The following is an 18769-nucleotide window of genomic DNA, read 5'->3' on the forward strand; positions in this document are numbered from 1 at the left end:
CAAACATTAACTTTTAGACTAGTTGCATAAACTTGAATTTAGATTTAACTGATTTAATTCTGGAGCAAATGAACCTACAAGCAATGAACAACTTTGTGTTGTAAGTGCTATAAAAGTAATTTTCAAACTGTAAAATTTGCTTTTTCCTGTTGAATGCCCCCCAATCATCTTCATTTGTTATGCTGTAGCAGTGCATATTTTTCATCTGTATTGTATTGTCTGTAGCAAATTTGTGATGTTTTCCTTTCAAAAAACAAAAACAACTAAATGCAATTATGGTAATCCAGCGTCTGAAAGACACCACCATCAGATTTAATTATGGGTTGTTGTATACAGCATATACTTTTTGATGGCTTTGTATGGGTTTAGTGGTGTGTTGTTAAATTGCAAAATGCTGCATATTGTGTGTGTACCTTTTTAAGGGAAATAAATATGCTTGGGACACTTGTATTTGTGTTGATCTGGGAATGATATCAAATTAATAGTGCTTGGAATGCTGAGAGTAACCCAGCTAGTATCTTTTGTTTCTGAAAATTTCAACGCATGGAAGTACATATTTATCAGTGAGGGCTATAGCAATGTTTAAGATTTATTACATACTGTAATTGATTTCATAACCATTTAGGGCTCAATACAGTTGATGACAATCAGACAAATACTTAGTCAAAACTATTTTACTGCTAACAAACGTTTGCCAATCACAATGCAGAATGTATCATTTATAACTCACAAGCTAGATCATATTTACATTTAAATTAGAGCACTTTGGCCAAATGCAGTAGTTGTACATTAGGAGTGGTAAGATTAGATAGAGATGTATATCCATATTGTCATTTAAAAACAAAACAAAATCAAGCAAGTTTCAATAAAAACACTTTAATAGAGAAACAAAGTAAATAACCTTTAAAACACAGTCTAAATCCTTTATTATAACCACCATCAGTTGAAATGGAGATGGGTAAAAGATGTCTTCAGTACTTTGTACCCACATGGGATTAGCCAACGGGGCTAAGAGGGTGGATGGACGTGCCAGAGAAGATTCACTGCTGGGAACAATAGATGAGCGCAAGGGAATGACAAAAAGATGGACATACTGATCTATCTCTACTGGCTGTGCTGAAGTTGCTCCCCTCGCGCTGCTCACAAATTGCTCGACTATTGGGTTAATCGAAAAAGGCAAAAAAAAAAAAAAAAAACCCAGACTTAAATGGTGGCGAAAACATTTCCATCCAAGCAGTAATTGGAGTGTACTTTAAAGAATGGGAACGTAAAGATAAAGAAAAAATCCCTTTAATAGTCTTTCGCTCAATGTCTTCTGCCCAAAAAAAAAAAAAAAAATACAATTGGAGCAGTAGAGGCAGCGAAGTAATAGGACTATTGCACAAGTTTAGCCAATGAGGTTCAGCAGACACACCAGGGAGCAACCTTAGCTTGAGCCCTGCTTGAAAGACACAAACATACATGACCGATACATTGGTGAATGACGTTAGTAAAATAGAATAGCTGGCTTATGACACATTGTACACATCAAATACGGCAAGAAATTTTGACAATGTAAGGGTTGAACAAGAATCATTTTCCTACCCACAATTGATACAAATAAAAGCAAATTGAAGATCAAACAAAAACATGACCATCCAAGGGCAAAAAAAAAAAAAAGTATAGCTGCGAAGTGGCACGAACGTTGTAGTCACACAACATAAATAAAAGTATTGTACAGTGGGGGGGCTCAACTACCAAATGGATTTTCACATTTTGACTAAATTGTTTGGGTGAAATGGCAAAGGTCATACCTGTTTGAATAGCATCTGCAAAAATCGAGGTGCTCCACAAATTTAGGGTTTGTAAATACATACAAAATGCATATTTACAAGTATTTGTTCATTGCACGCTTTTATACTGTGACAAGAATCGGGACGTTGGTGATACGATGCAAATGACACCACGTGGAGGAGGAAGTCCTTTTTCACATTTGAAGATGTTAAACTACTGTATGAGAAATCATGGTACAGCGGTATGATGTTACAAGTTTGAGCCAGAGGGAACAGTGGACACAAATTAGTTGCCGCTTCCAGCTTTTAAGTCTTATTGAACCCAAAAAAAAGTTTTAGTTGTTAAAAACTAGCAGCGATCTCCTTTAGTGGACTAGCTAGCAGTCTCACTAGGAAGCCAAAACCCCCCTGAAACCCCCTCCAAAAATGGCAAAATGAAAAAAAAAAAATTTCCAACAATCATTTTAATGATTGACCTATTGTATCTATTAACCAATATCAAGCGAATGAAAAGCATAATAAAACTGATTAAGGATTTCATATTCACATTGTTAGTAGATTGTCTTATAGGGAAAATATCATGAAGCGTACATGCTACAATCAGATCTCACTCAGAACCAATTCACATTTTGTTCACAAATGTCAGCATGTTTACTCAAACAAAAAGGAACAACCCATCTGTCCATTTTCCAAGCCATTTATTCTCACAAGGGTCGATGTGTTTGACCATCTCCACGTTCCCTTAATGCCACGGTACTCTGGCTTCAAAGGCCCTCAGTTCACATTCACAAACCATCACAGTACTGCCATTTTCTAAATCACCAGACCTTCTTGTCCTTCAACTAATAAATTTCATTTCACCGTTCTAAGTTATAATTCATTGGTCTTGTTGAGCGCCAATAGAACTGTCACAGCTCACATTTTTTTGCAGGAATAAAAAAGATCAAAATTGGCAACAACAGGAGCAGTGAGAGGGTACTGGAAGGGGAAAAGTGTATTTTAGCTAATGAATAAAAAGTAAAATGTAAAAGCACGATCTGTATCATTTACTTATTAAGAGAATAGTCTCATATGATGACACCACATTAAGATCAAAATGAGCTATAATAATGGTGGGAAAACCATCCATATACCGTATGTATGTAATGTTTCAAAAAGCCAAATGTGGACTATTTGGGTTAGCGGGTTATCTAGAGTGTCCATCATGTTTAAAATCAGGGTCTATAATAATTTAAGGACTTGTCTGTGGCATACAATTCAGTCATTTATTTTCTTTAATGTACAGATTAGAAGAAATGGTTGATCTACTTCTATACACTTCATGTATATTCTGTGTCAACTGACCACTTAGCTTTTGAGCACTGCCACAAATATAGTACCAAAAAAAAAAAAAAAAAAAAGTGGAAAAACTTGACGGAAATGCCAACACGTGTGTTTAGTAACTAGCAAAACCAACTTCAATCTGAAAGTAAAGATGCAGCAAAGCTAAGTGGCCAACCAAATTTTCAGTAAAATTTTTCAATACTTTTTTTTTCCTTTTCTTAGCATTACGTACATATACAATTGCAGATAATATAAGTATATATGTTCATATATACATAATGACTATGTATGTGTGTATATATATATATATATATATATATATATATATATATATATATACATACATACACACACCGGTAATGAATTCATTATATATACGTGTTTTCTTCACGGATATGTGAAACAGGAGAAACTGTTACAAATAAAAGGCTTAAAGTGGAACAAATGCAAAAAACAAATCTACTGACAGAAACAATATGTAAATGAACTCTGCACAACTTTTTTTTTTTTTTTTTTGGGGGGGGGGATTTTTCTGAGACAAGATTTTTTTTTTACTTTTATATTTTAGCATGTACACAATATGGGGTACTGGGTGTCACTCATTTGAAATAGGAATAGTAGCCATTGCTACCATCTGAACTTCCTATACTGAGCTCCTGGAGGAGTGAGAGTGGGTCGCTGTTCTTTTTGGCCTGCTCGGGGCGGATGGCTCGTGGTTTGGGCGGAGCGCGGAGAGCACTGGCATAGGACATAGTGGGTGCTTTGTTTAGATTGGGAGCTGCCTGAACGGGCTCTGCGAGAACCTGTTGTGGCTGCTGCGGCTGCTTGTTGTTATTGTTGGGCATGAGGGGAGGGAACTGTCCGAGGTGCTGAAGGGAGTTGAGCGCGTGGGGTGTGTGTGTCTGCTGCTGTGCTGCCGGAGACTCCGCCTTCACATTCTCTTCAATTTGATGGAGGGCCTTAGAAGCTTTAAAACACACAAACAAAATTATTCAGTGATAGCTTGATATACTCATTTAATTCTACCAGAACGAAAACAGCAAGCATTGCTTAACAGAAACAACTCTGCTTGGTCAATCACAAAAATGGGCAAATGTGCTTGGACACCACCTGTCTTTACTTTACAATGTATTTTGCACAATGTCTACTCTTAACCTGCTCAGGTGTTACCACTGTCAGTCTTTTGGAAAATGAGAAAAAAAAAAAATGGATGCAGAGTTAATCCTTTGTTTGTGGCTGAAATATGTTCAAATGAAGCACACTGAAAGCCCGTGATGTGCTGATGTCACATACCTGAGTTTGATGTCCAAAAGTTAAGACATTTACGTTCAACCATTTTGCTTGTACCCCAAAGTGATATTTAAGGCACCTACGCTGCTATTTATGACGTTGTAGAAAAACGTTTGTTTGGTGTCAACTTATTCATGAATTATTTTGAATTGCTTAAATCACGAACTAGGTCAAAACCAAATGATCTAAACTTTGTGGGCAACTGTGTCCTTCTGAGCTTCCAACTGTACTCTTTACATGAAAACAACACCTGTGAAATCATTTTAACTTTGCCTACCTAGAAGTTCTCGATGATGAGCGATGGTCCCGCCTCCATTACATGGAATGTTCTGGAACGGACCTGGACCACCACTATTACTGGGCCATGCGAGATCATGTGAGGGGTAGCCATAGGGGGGGTGTGGGTGCTGCTGCATGTTTGGATTGGGTTGGTCCTGATTTCTGTCTCCTGCACAGGCTTGAGACTGCTGGGATGTGGCATTGTGGCTATTGGCAAGAGAAGGTTGATCGGGGTAGCTGGTGGAAATACGGCGCTGATAGAGGGGCCGACCTGGACCTCTGGGTTCATACTAGATACATGAAAGCAGATGGAAAAGATTAGAAACACCTTTAATGGAATGTTCTCAAGTATACCTTTGTTTAGCCCAATCAGTAATCCAAACAAATTACATTCTTTTAGTTTCCTCTAATTTGTAATGGGGAGAGGATTTAGAAACAACATGCTTTGACGAATTTTAAAAATTTTAGAAAAAAAAAGTTCCAGAATAAAACGTAATTTCAAAAACAAGAATTACTGACACGATGCCTAGATTTTCTATTTAAATGGATTTTTGTTATAATAGGATTAAATGCAAAAACTATCACACACACATATCTCTCCTATATATGGACCGATTTCAACATTTCTAAAAAAAAAAAATATTTTTATTTTGCGTTAACACGTCAAAATATAAGGCCATGCAACTGTCTGAGCATGAAATCTTTGGAACTACTGCAACGTGTTTCCATTTATTTTATTCTTTTTTGGGAATTTTTAAAAATTGTTTGGCATCAGTGTATAAAAGTACAAAGCATTGACAGTTATGCTTCAATGATCACATACAAACGAACGTTGTTCTGATGATGATGTGGCCATCAATAAATGACCATTTTGGGATTTTCATGTTCAGATCCACTCAAAGACATGAAGTTGCTTCACCATTGCCGAAGAATGATAGAAGAAAGCAGCAAGCAGGTCTGTCGCTCACAATCAAACTTTAACAGTGTGTTCTTTCCACATTTGAACGTTGTGGTGTTGTAATCTTTTGTGGAAAGCGACCTTTTTTGTTGTTCAGATGACTAATCCTGTGTAAGATTTGAAGGCACTTAAAAATGGAACCAACAAAATTTCACGTGGTTGCAGGTTGTTTTCAATCACATAAATGTTGTAGTGGCAGGGTTTTACACCTTATTTATTGAATTGATACCTATAAGTTACTTGAAATCTATTTTCTTCATTTCACAAATATTTCAGTGACAACAGATCTCTGCATTATAAAAATAAAATGGAGCATGACTTTTGACTGGCAGTTTTACATTAAGTTATAGTGTAATGTCTTTTTTCATAATTTTTAAATCTGTTTTACCATATACCACTATCAGGAAAGGAAAGGTGCTCACCACAGGGAGCATGTCAAAGATGACCCTGCACTAAAGAGACAGTACTTTACTAGGAGAAAAGGAAGACATCGTCTCCTCTCCACAATAACTTAGAGAAAATAAAAAATTGAACGTCAACTGATCTAGATTATAAAACTGTTTCATTCAATTTGGCATTGCTATAGCATACTGTGACCATTTCAAAATCATGTTCAACCTCTAATTTGAGAAAAAAAAGCTCATTCCTGTTATTGATTAAAACTGCCCCCTGCAGTCCACATCAAAGCCTTTAATGTTTACCAAAAAAACAAATCACTGTTACATCATCATCCCAAACTCTCTTTCAAAGATCTTAGAGCAATAAATGACAGTTAGGCTAACACTGTATAAGTCGCCTCAAGGGGCAGTACTGTTGAAGATGCAGCCTCTTCAAGACCAGACTGGCAAGATTGTTAGTGACTGTTGATGTTGGAGGGATTCAGGTGAAAACAACTTGTTCATCTGGCCACAAATAATAATACTGAGAATTACAAGAAAAATTTAGATTTTTTTTTTTTTTTTTAAATTGCAGAACTCAAGTCAGCAACATCAGACTGGTCTGAGAACCTCAGACAGAGCAAAGTTAAAAAACACCTGGGATTAGAGGTCTCCAGTTAATTCTTACTATTAACTATAAGTGCTTAACAAATCCGTCCATCCAATTTCTGTACCACTTATCCTCACAAGGATTGCGGACGTACTGAAGCCACTCCCAGATATCTTCAGTGGGAGGTGAGGTACACCCTGAACTGGTTACTGGGTAATTGCAGAGCAGATATAACTATTTGCACTCACATTCACACCTACCGGCAATTTAGTCTTCAACCTACAAAGCACATTATGGGGATGTGGGATGAAACCGGAGTGCCCGGAGAAAACCCACGCAGGCACGGGGAGAACATGCAAACTCCACACAGGTGGGGCCGGGATTTAGGCTGGCATGCTGCTGTTTAACAAATCCATCCATCTGAGCCGCTTATCCTCACAAGAGTCGCAAGAGTGCTGGAGTCTATCCCAGCTATCTTTGGGCAGGAGGCTGGTTACACCCTGAAGTGGTTGGTAGCCAATCGCAGGGCACATAAAAAAAAACATTCACACTCATAATCACACCTATGGGCAATTTACAGTCTTCAATTAAAGCGTGTTTAACAAATCAATGAAAAACTTTTTTTGTTGTTGTTTTTTTAAGTGCCCATTGAACCTTAATGAAAAATTTCTATTGCAGAACCTCAGCCAGAAACTGGTCCAAGTTCGGTTGCCTGGACTAGACTGTTATAGATAAGTTAGTTTATTGATTAAAACAAATATAAAAGATGTGTCATGTTTAGTAAACATTTCTTAAATGTTTCTGAAGTTTTGTTGGTTAGAACATTGTTTTTTGAACTCTTTCAATAGATTAGGATCTGTCATTTGGTGTAACGAATCGCGATTGGTTGTTGTGAATCAGTGAACAAGTTTTCAATCTGTCACTTTTAAAATTTACATACACGCCCCCAAAACCTATTGGAACAGCAAGGTGCATTCCCTTCTGTTTTTGTTGTCGACTATACAGGTATGAGCATCAATAAATTTGAGCAATTGCTGTCCCGAATTTTGCTCCTCATTTCGATTCTCGGGTTTCGGTTCTTTTAGGGGGGTGGTTCAAAGTTTACATGCTTTAAATAAAAAAACATCCACCATTTTCCATCCATTTGCCTGCAACATTGACTAAAATTAACATTTGACTCTGGATTCTTCATAACCATTATCAATATCAAAAACAAAAACTAAAAGAGAGTGTGTGTGGAACCCAATTGACAATAATACTAGTTTCATCAAAAAGTTCGAACAGCTTTGTTATAATAGTTATTTGTGAAGTTTTATAACGTCAAAAGAAATTCCAGTTTTAAGATGGTAGCCTTTTATTTTGAAGGGTATGCACCGGAATTCAGCATTTTGGCACTAAATAATTTCACGCAACACTGGTGTATTTTGAAAATAAAAGTAAATGTAGACAGCAAGAGAAAGAGTAATATCCGGAATCAAATACTAAAACATTCATTCCTTTACACACCAACCGCTGAGATATGAGATTGGTGTTTATGAAACGTTTGCGTGAACTTTTCGTCTGAATGCATTTTTATGTGATGTTACCAGTTTTCCTTTGGTGGGGTTTTAGCTCAGTGTTCCTTTTCCCCCCCCCGTCATCGGCTCTTGCGTTGAAGACGTAACACTAAAAACCATCAGTCCAAATGCGCAACCTACAGTTTTATCTCGGTAGCTGCCTCAATGTTGGCATAGATGTATTTTTCATTCATCCAATTTGACTTGACCGATGTTCCACACGAAGTGCCCAACCATAATACTGGAGACATTTGGGTTTCAAAGGTACTCAGTCCTAAATTGTTTACCACATCTAGATGTAAATACTATGAAACCAAAACAGGAATTCAGAACTTTTGTTTCATTCATCTTTTTATCTGAAACCCCAATGTCTTCAGCATACAACAACAACAAAAAAAGGAATTGACCTTACTGTTCCAGTAGTTATTGGAGGGGACTGCATATCATATAATTGGCATATTGAAAATCCCCCTCATTGAATGTTTAAATGTCTCCACCCAAAAAGTGGAAAGGGAGCTCCAACCATAACCACTTCACAATCAATACATGACACGCTATCTTCAATGAATATTGATGAAAATGGCACACACCAAATCAATTAAATGTTTGGCATCTACCTCATCTACACTGTGCAGGGCAGTGGCTGGAGATGTTCTGGGTGACAAGGAGTGGTAGGACTCCTGGTCTTGACCTTGACTTTGCTGAGATAGTTGCTGCTGCTGCTGCTGCTGATGTTGTTGATGTTGCTGCTGATGGTGAAGCTGCATTAAATGCACTTGCTCCTGCCTGCTGGGTTGAGACATGACGGGAAGTCCATACGGAAGGCGATGGGGCTGGTTCCCTAGCAGGTGGTTCTGCTGCGGTGGGCTCACAGATGCACCTCCACTTTGGGACCACTGGGCCTCCTGCAGAAGGAACTTGACCTGGGATGGAGGGGGGCTGCCAGGGTGGGCCGGTGCCTGATGTCGATAGCAACTGCTATTGTAAGGGGAATTACCAACGGGATGCTGCTGCTGCAGAACTGCGTTGTTGAGAATGTTGTTATTGAGCTGATCACGCCCGCTTTCATGGGGGTAAGGCCCGGAAGAAAAAGGCCCAGTGTGATTTGACGTGGCAGCTAAAGAAGATGAAGGGTCACCTGAGGCACGGGACTGGCGATACTGGAGGAGGCGAGATTGAGGAGGGGGTTGAATTTCAGTCGCTTCCCTAGTTTCAGGTGGCTCCTGCAGGGGGATCTCTCTCAGGAGGCCTGTGTATCTGAAAAGTAAACTTGTTCAGACCAAATCTTGACACCGTTAAAAGCAAGAAAATTGGACACAAAAGGGGTAAATAATAGAAATAAAGTCGCCGTTAAATCAAGTCATGGATAGAAATAGTCATCGACAAATCAAGTCAGTATTTTAAAATACTTTATTTCTTGTATAGTACTGTTCAAAATAATGCAGTCCAATGTGACTAACCTGATTAATCCACATTTTCAGGATATTTTTCTTGCTACGTCAAACAAGTTACTAGTAGGTGCAGTAGATTCTCAGAAAAACAGCAAGACCCAGCATTCCTGATATACACACTCTTAAGGTTGTGCAATTCGGCAATTTGTTGAAAGGGGTGTGTTAAAAAAAATAGCTGTCTGGCATTCAATCAGTGAGGTCATCAATTTAGTGAAAAACAGATGTGAATCAGGTGCCCCCTATTTAAGGTTGGAGCCAGCACCGGTTGAACATGCATTTCTCCTTTTGAAACCCCGAAAAAAATTGCTCGTTCAATACATTGTTCAGAAGAACAGTGTACTTTGATTAAAAGTTTGATTGGAGAGGGGAAACCTTATACAGAGGTGCAACGAATTATAGGCTGTTCAGCTAAAATGATCAGTAACGCCTTGAAATGGAGAGCAAAACCAGACACGTGACAGAAAACAGAAGATAACCATCAATGGATGGCAGAATAATCAGAATGGCAAAGGCTCAGCCAATGATCAACTTCAGGATGAGTAAAGACAGTCTGGAGCTACCTGTAAGTACTGTGACAGTGAGAAGATGTCTGTGTGAAGCTAATCAATTTACAAAAACCCCTGCAAAGTCCCTCTGTTTAGAAAAAAAAAAAAAAAAAAAAAACAATGACATGACGTGGAGAAGAGGCGACGATTTGCCAAAGAACATCAACTTGGCTAAGGAGAAATGGAGGAATGAGAGTAAAATTGTTCTTTTTGTGTCCAGGGGCTGCAGACAGTTTGTGATATGACCCCCAAACTCAGTACACAGTAAAGACAGTGAAGCATGGTGATGCACGTAGCATGATATGGGCATGTTTCTTCTACTATGGTGTTGCCCCCATTTATCGCATACCAGAGATCCTGGATCCGAATGCATATGTCAAAATACTTGAAGAGGTCATGTTGCCTTCCTTATGCTGAAGAGCACATGCCCTTGAAATGAAACAAAAGAATGACTTCAAACACACTAATAAATATGCAAGGTCTTGTTCCGAACCAGCAAAGTTAATGTCATAGAGTGGCCAGACCAACCCCTGAGCCATAATCCAATCGAGAACTTGTGAGGTCATCAAAACAGCTGTTTCTGAAGCAAAACCAAGAAATGTAAATGAATTGTTGAATGTCGTTAAGGAATGTTGGGAGTGGAATAACAGCTGAAAGATGCCACAAATTGGTTGACCCCTTGCTATACAGATGTGAAGCAGTTATATATTTAAAAAAAAAAAAAAACAAAAAAAAAACTGTGGTCATACAACTAAATATTAGTTTAGTGATTCAAAGGATTGGTGAACCTAGAAACAAAAAAGTTTGTACAAAATAGATTTGCGTTTTTTAAAGTTTTCTGAGAATTTACTACGCCTACTGGTAACTTGTTTGACATGTAGCAATAAAAAAAATATACTGAATATGTGGATTCATCTGGTTAATCACATTGGACTGCTATTTTGAACACTACATTAGGCATGGTCTAACCTGTTGAACGGTGGGCCAGTGGAAGCAGTTGAACCAGCTTCATCCTCCATGTTGGCACCAAGCCCCCAGTTCGCTGCACGGAGCAGCTGATGGGAAAAGCGAGTCATTCCTGGCTGAGCTAGGTGGGGAATTTGTTGTGGCAAAGAGAAAGCAACACCGCCCGGGAGGAAAGGACCAGCTGCTTCATTCCACTGGCCTAGCCTGGCAGCCTGCTGTTGCTGGTTAAGGACCTCAAGAGCCAAGGGCCGCCGAAGATCTAAAAAGTCATGACATTAACTCTAAAATGACTGCATTTGCATAGTGTATGGCTGAGGTAAAGGAAAATACTTTCAAGACAACTCACCAAGACCATCTGTCTGCATTGTGTCTTGTCTATCCTCCCCAAAGTTATTGACTCTATTGTTGTGTTGTGACAGATTTGGATGGTGACCCCCCAAGTGGGTCATTGGAGTCCTAATGGAACTACCTATCTCTTCAACACTTCCAGATTCTGGTAAATCTAAAGTGGGAGACTGAATCCCCCTTTGTGGGGCAATGTGAGCACTAAAGAAAGATGCACTGTGGGCTCCACTAGGGAAAGCAGGACTGAGCTGTTGACTGTGTTGGACCATCGCTGGATGAGGTGGCTGGTTGACCCGATAAGGCAGCCTTGAGACTGGACACTGCTGGGGGAGGGCTCTTCCACTGGCAGGATGTGTGGAGAAGGCAGGGTTGGGTGGTGCCAGGTGATAATTGAGTGCTCTTTGAGCAGTCGAGGAGTCTTTCCGGTGGAGCAATGCATTAGGAAAACCAGCTAACCCATCCGTCTGTGATTCCAGACTTCGAACTGTGTCAAAATCGACCTGTAAAAAGCAAGAAAACATTTGAACAACAAGGAGTAAAACAATGCAATGCGGTAAGGCAGCCTTGGGCATTTTACCGCACGAGCATTTTAATTGTGTGTGCCCTCCCACTTCTTTTTGATGCGCCCATTACACTAATTTCTAAGTAGTTTGAGCTCTCGTTGCTTTGATAGTGACCTGACGCCATACTCTTCCTCAATCTCTAGAAACTGCAGAATTCTCCCAGATCTAAAAACTCTTCCATGTGCTTTTTGATGTTTTTTTTTTCTCCTTCGTCTTCCTCCATAATCTCACTCTCGATTCAGCCACTTTGAACTGCTGCGCTGCTTCGCGGTTGCCCACTTCTTCGGCAGCAATGATGACACTTTTATTTTAAATGCGGCTGCATAACTAGCCCTTGTATTCTACATTTTTTGTTTTAGTTTAAATTAAAACAAACTCACGGCCAGCAGTTTCCATGTTTTTGCAGTAGCAACAAATATGTTACGCTAACGATCGTAAAATGGCAAACTCGAACAGGCAGGTCAGGAATCTCAGGTTGGCGGCGCACACTGCCGTAATACATATAATTGTGTAACAGACATCGAATATCATATTGAGATGTAACTGTATAACTTTTTTACCACCCAATGTACCTGTTTACCATTATAGAATGTGATTTTGTTTTTACTCTTAATCTATACCTATGTATAATGCGCTCTATTAAGTTTTTGAAAATATTTTTGGAAAATTTTGTGCATTATACACAAGAAATCACGGTAATGATAAAACAAATTGAATCAAATGCATGTGAAACCAAAGCCTCCTTCAAACATACAATGGCAAACATTCATGGCTCGCAAAACGTGATGAAGAACTGACTGATGTGTGGTGCAAATGTTACTGTGTTTGTACACAATGGCATATTCTTGAGTGGAACAGTAGTAGTATGCTTCCTCTATGAAGCATACAATTGAAAACTGGGCTGTTAAACGATTAACATCATGGTCAAATAGGGGTATAGAAAAATTTAAAGCGCTGGACAAGAGATCCATTTTATGATGAAGTTACAGAGATATTTCTCCAGCAGATGTGACCCATTGATCTAGAGGATTCACTCAAAAGCAAATCTGCCTGGATTAACCTGGTAATTTGTTGCCCTCATGGATTGCCTCCAAGCAGCTATGCTTATTTACCAAAACCCCAGTGAAATCAGTCAAAAGTTGATGACTAATTCATACTAAAGGCTAACTTACTAAACCACTTAATTATGAGCATTACCAAAACCAACTGATTGACATACATGAAAAATGATTGCATCAGAGTACCACCACGACAAAGTAGGATTCATGATTGGTCACACTATTTTCAAAATTATTTACTCGCAAGACAGACCAATTTATTTGAAAACATACTCCCAAAAAACTACTGAAATTATTGCACTTTATTTTAATGTGAGTTTGTTTTTCTATATAACAGAGTCTGGGCTTTTCAATATTGCACATAATGTATCGTCATATGTCTATGCAATAAAAAGAGTATGTATATATTGGCTAGATTGACAGATTTACTTGCTTTGCTACCTTCATAAACTCACTTTTTCACACTTTGTTTGTAATGAGTGAAATGAAAGATATCTTTGCAGATATGAATGCGTGAAAATTTCACAACTATTGCATGTTTTCATCGGGATTATGGTTGTCTAAAGAATGGGTTTCATGAGTGGTTAGGATCATCTATCTACTCATTGGCCCAAAATTGAAAGGGTAACACCTAAACTGTGTAAATCACGAGTTTCATGAAGCTGTTTATTTCTTTACCATTAAACTTTTTTTTTTCTGTACTATTTATGCATGAAGTGTATTTCAGTGGACCACCAACATTTGCTCTCAATGAATTCCAAAGCTGTGGCAGAATTTAAGTCCGGAAAAAAACATTTATGCATATGTTTATACATTTAAAGAATGGGTGTTCTTTTCCCAATGTATTTCTAATTTGTTTTGCAAAGTTGCACAATTATCAGTTTTTCAAATTATAATGCGATCGATCAACTTAGCCAGTCAGTTAAGTTTTGCCTGGAAGTTCACTGCTGATTGTTTTACTAAAGTTATTCTTCCTTAATACTAGTTACTGTTTATAAATTTTCCCATACAAGGGTAAAATATCTTATTGTTTGGATTACATTTGCATTGGACTCCCATGAAATCATTGCACTGTATATGGCTGTATTAGCTAGTGATAGTCATGTATATTTTAACCAAAATTCTTTGTCAATGATTAAAAATAAATAAAATAAACAAAAATAAGATAAAATAGATAAAAATATCCACAGCTAATCAGCATATTGCGGCACGGAGGAACAGCTGTAAAGTGTTGGCCTAACAGTTCTGAGGACCAGGGTTCAATCCCGGCCTCGCCAGTATGGAGTTTGCATGTTTTCCCTGTACTTGCGTGGGTTTTTCTCCGGGTACTTTGGTTTCCTCCTCCATCCCAAAAACACACAAATTGAACACTCTAATTCGCCCCTAAGTGTGATTATGAGTGTGACTCTTTGTCTGTCTCTATGTGCCCTGCGATTCGCTGGTAACCAGTTTTTTTTTCCGTGCCATGCATGTTTTTATAACTTGACGTCTTAGTATTTACCCACAATAACCTTTGAAACAGTGGTGCCAGCACCTCCCATTTAGTTCTGGGATGATTCCTCACCTTTCTTAGGATCATTGGTATTCCGCGATCTTGGATGGAGCCCCCGTCCAAGGGAAATTGAAAGTCATGTTTAGCTTCTTCTATTTTTTAATAATCGCTCCAACATTTGATCTTTTTTCACCAAGCAGCTTGACAATTGCCCCGTAGCCCTTCCCAGCCTTGTGGAAGTCCATAATTTTGTAGCTGGTGTCTTTGGAAAGCTCTTTGGTCTGACCCATGTTAGTCGTTGGGAGTCTTACTGATTCTGTGGGGTGGACCGGTGTCTTTATGCAGCTAATGATCTCAAACAAGTGCTTCTAATTCAGAATAATAGTTGGTCTATGTTGACTTTTTAGTCCTTGAGGGCCGGAATTATTGTTTATTGGCAGGTGTTCAGATACTTATTTGCAGCAGTAATATACGAATTAAAAAAAAAAAAAAAAAAAAAAATCATACATTGTGATTTCAGATTTCTTTTAAGATTATTTCTTTCAACGTGGACATGCACCTAAAATGAAAATGTCAGACTCCATGATTTTGAAGTGGGAGAACTTGCAAAATCGTAGTGTTCAAATACACATTTTCCTCAGTATACATGGCAAAAAAACAACAACAACAAAAAAAACAAACATTATGCAGCCTTATTCAGATTACCAAAACTGAACCACCTAATTAGTTGTTCCTTGGTCCTCTAACGTTTCACGTACATATCTGTATTCAAAAGTGTAAGCCTCCTATGTCCTACTAAGTGTTTAAATGGCATAACGCCCACTGTTAAAAAAAGGTAATTATAAAAACTAAACTACCGGTGACAGATTTTGCATTGTGGTGTATCGGCTTAGGATAAGTTTAGTATAGGTTCATGCACACTATACCTGTTTATCCTTCATTTCAGTGTTTTTTCTCTCAGGTGTCTGCTCCGACTTTGGACATCCTTCCACTTTACCTAAAAGTAGTCAACGACAAACGTGTTACCAGCATAATCACTTATCTTTTTCAACTTGATTGCAAATGACATTTGGCTGATTTGCGTGTTCTAGTGAAATAAAAATCAAAGCATGCCATTTCTGACTGCATCTGACTGTAGATCTGTGTCAGGGCCTGGTTGACCCACTTCAAGTGGGGAGGGATGTGCCATTCCACTGCAAGGAATAGGGGAGCCTCGATTCTGGGCCTGCAAGAGGTTGAAATTGTAGGCCATGGCTGCCTGGTGACTCATGATGCGTGGGTCAACGGCAAAGCGGTTCTGATAACCTGGCCAAGGCAACTAAAGAACAAAAAATGTATATAATAATGAGTAAATCTAAAACTGAAATAGCCACACCATGAGTTTTAGGTCTTATTTTGATTTCATTTCAAATTATTAAACTACATTATACAAATTTGGCTGGCACATGTACACATTTGTCAAAATGTTACCAACAGAAAAATGAGCCTAAAACTTACAGGAAGGGGCATGGGCATGACCATGTTTCCACCATATACTGCTGGAACATAAAGGATGCTGGCGCCTGTGTGAGGGTCTATCCTCTGAACAGGACTTGGTGACTTGCCCAAGCTAGCTGAGGCAGTAGCCACGGGCGGTGTAAATGCCTGGATTGGGTTTCCCATTAGAACAGCTGGGTTGGGCTGGACTGCATTGAGAGAGGAGCAGAAATTACCGTTTACTTTGGGATTAAATATTCTTCACAGATGTGACTGCATGCATGTTATTGACCTTACTTTACTGTGAAGAGTGTTTTGTTACACATGAACACTGAGGTGGAGGGATGGTCAAAAATCTATTGAAACCATTTGCTAAAAAAATAGCAATGGATCTGTCTTCCATACTTATTGGGTATTAATCACATTGCATTTGTTTTTTGCCCCTGCACCTTGTTGTTGAAACAGGTTCTGTTAAATGGACCCTCCAAAAATGGCTGCTCCTCAAAAAAAGGCAGAGTTGGTTAAGCGTACACAGCAAGACAAGATTTATATCTGCCACATCCTTAACTTGTGCATGGCAGAAGAAATTTATGGAGCTCGGGACATCGTTAAAGCGAAGAGTGGAAAACCAAGAACATTTGAGGAAAAAAATTAATATAAAATACCTATGGTCCATCTCAATTTATAATAATTTCCTTAGATTTTTCTATTGATATAGAATTGTAATAAATGTGTAAAAAGACTATATAGGCGCCCTATTTTTCTATATCAGACATTTTTTTAATCAAAATTTCAAACAAGTGAATATTTATGAATTTATATGACAGTGAATATGTGCAGCTGTTTTGATGGTCCATACAAACCTGCACCAACCTGTATAAACAGCTTTTAGCTTGTTCTGGCAAGGCCATATTCAAACACTTTTAGGAATACATTTTCAAATATTTACAGCACCTCAAGCCCCCTCCAAAATTATTGGAATGACAAGGTCAATTCCTTTATCATGTATACTTAAGATATTTGGTTTCAGATCAAACAATGAAGATTTTATTTTGTGGTGTTTACATGTAGATGGGTTTAATAACCCAGGATAGAGCACCTTTTCTTTGAAACCACCCACTTTTCAAGCTGGAAAAGTCATTCAACCCCTTATTATAGCCCTTTAGTCTCCCTAAATGGCATCATCTTACGTTTTTGGGTGAAAGTTCTACCAACCACTTAAAAAAAATGGAACAAAAGACTACAAACACTCACCATATCCTTCAGGTGGAAGGTGCTCTGGTTGGTTGGTATGTTTGCCCTGAAAGATAAATGTTTATTACAAAATCACAACCAGACTCCATAACAGTCAAATGACTGGCATTGTGTGGCTGCTGCAAGATAAACAGGATATTTAGTCACAATTGCTATTGAAGCACTATTTCATCAGCGACGGGGAAGCAGAAATTCAAATGGGCAGTAGCAGAGCAACTCAATTAATTTGAATATTATTGAGAAATGCAGCGCTATTATTCAACAGAATTATCTAAAATCTAATTTGGAGCTGAGACGAAGTTAGACCGCTAAATGACCATGGATATACAGTGGTGACAGACAGTATTCAGAACATTTTAATTTTTTTAACTTTTATAGTGTGGCTACTTGCTAAAATAGTTTAAGTTAATTTTTTCCTCATTAATATACACACATCATCCAATAGTGAAAGAAAAAAAATTGTTGAAATTTTGCAGATTTATTTAAAATGAAAAATTTAAATATCAAACAGCCATATCAGACCCGTTTTCCTGATCATCCTTGAGATGGTTCTGCATCTTTGTCAGTCCAGCTGTGGTTGATAATACTGTTTTGAATTTATTAGAAAAGCCACACCTTGGTCTATGTAAGACCTTACAGTCCAATACGTGTCAGAGCAAATGAGAATCATACTGAGCAAGGGATCCGAACACTGAAGGCTGTGTGATCTTTCAGTGTTTCTTTGTTTAATAAATCTGCAAACAATTCATTTTTTTTTAATCAATATGGGGCTTTGTGTACATTAAAAAACCAAAAAATGAATGATGTTTTTAGCAAATATCTAAAAAATATAACGGTGAAATATTTAAGGGGGTTTGTATAGTTTCTATATCAACTGTAATGCTGTATTAAGAGACAGTTAATTGTGATAATTCCATGTGTCTTGTGTACCAGGCATCTAAATGCTGTGTAGTAAATCAGCCTGGTCAATCTGACCCTAATTGGCAAACATATCAGAAAGCTGACACCAAAAACATAAAAAAAAAAGCAAAAAAGCTGGAATGACAGTCCGAACAATGTCATTTGTATTAATACAACGGGATGACTTTTTAAGCAACCAACATGGTGCATATGGTGAAATGAAAAAGTTCTACAGGGACTGCAACAGAATCAAATGGTCCATGGTGCGCTCCCCCCCCACAAATGATGCTGCAGCTCACTAGGCCCAATGAGTATTGCAGCTGTAGCGATTTAATTAAACTTTCGCTCAGGCAGACAGTGGGGACACATCTTTAAAAAAAAAAAGAAAAAAAAAAACTTTCTAAAATGAATCAAGAACATTTCGTGTTGGGGTTTGGGTACAAGAAACTTGTCTTTTCGCCAATGTATTTCCAACTTCTGTAAGATCAGTTTACATTGGGTAAAGAAAGTATTCAGACCCCTTAAATATTTCGCTCTGTTATATTGCAGACATT

General features: G+C 38.2%; 1 protein-coding gene across 2 annotated transcripts in view; it reads right to left on the reverse strand.

Moving 5' to 3' along the window:
* Window positions 1–856: 856 nt before the first annotated feature.
* helz (helicase with zinc finger) overlaps window positions 857–18769 on the reverse strand; it is a 130324-nt gene continuing 112411 nt past the window's right edge. For both annotated transcript variants that reach the window (XM_061828683.1, XM_061828684.1), the window contains 9 exons: window positions 17316–17361; window positions 16083–16270; window positions 15699–15903; window positions 15512–15582; window positions 11474–11972; window positions 11131–11386; window positions 8783–9422; window positions 4663–4954; window positions 857–4062 (listed from right to left, as the gene is read on the reverse strand). In XM_061828683.1, coding sequence (XP_061684667.1) covers window positions 3695–4062; window positions 4663–4954; window positions 8783–9422; window positions 11131–11386; window positions 11474–11972; window positions 15512–15582; window positions 15699–15903; window positions 16083–16270; window positions 17316–17361 — 2565 coding nt within the window. In that variant the 3' untranslated portion in view covers window positions 857–3694. The remainder of the gene's footprint in view (window positions 4063–4662; window positions 4955–8782; window positions 9423–11130; window positions 11387–11473; window positions 11973–15511; window positions 15583–15698; window positions 15904–16082; window positions 16271–17315; window positions 17362–18769) is intronic.

Source organism: Syngnathoides biaculeatus, chromosome 9 (genome assembly GCF_019802595.1).
Source record: "Syngnathoides biaculeatus isolate LvHL_M chromosome 9, ASM1980259v1, whole genome shotgun sequence".
Classification (NCBI taxonomy): domain Eukaryota; kingdom Metazoa; phylum Chordata; class Actinopteri; order Syngnathiformes; family Syngnathidae; genus Syngnathoides; species Syngnathoides biaculeatus.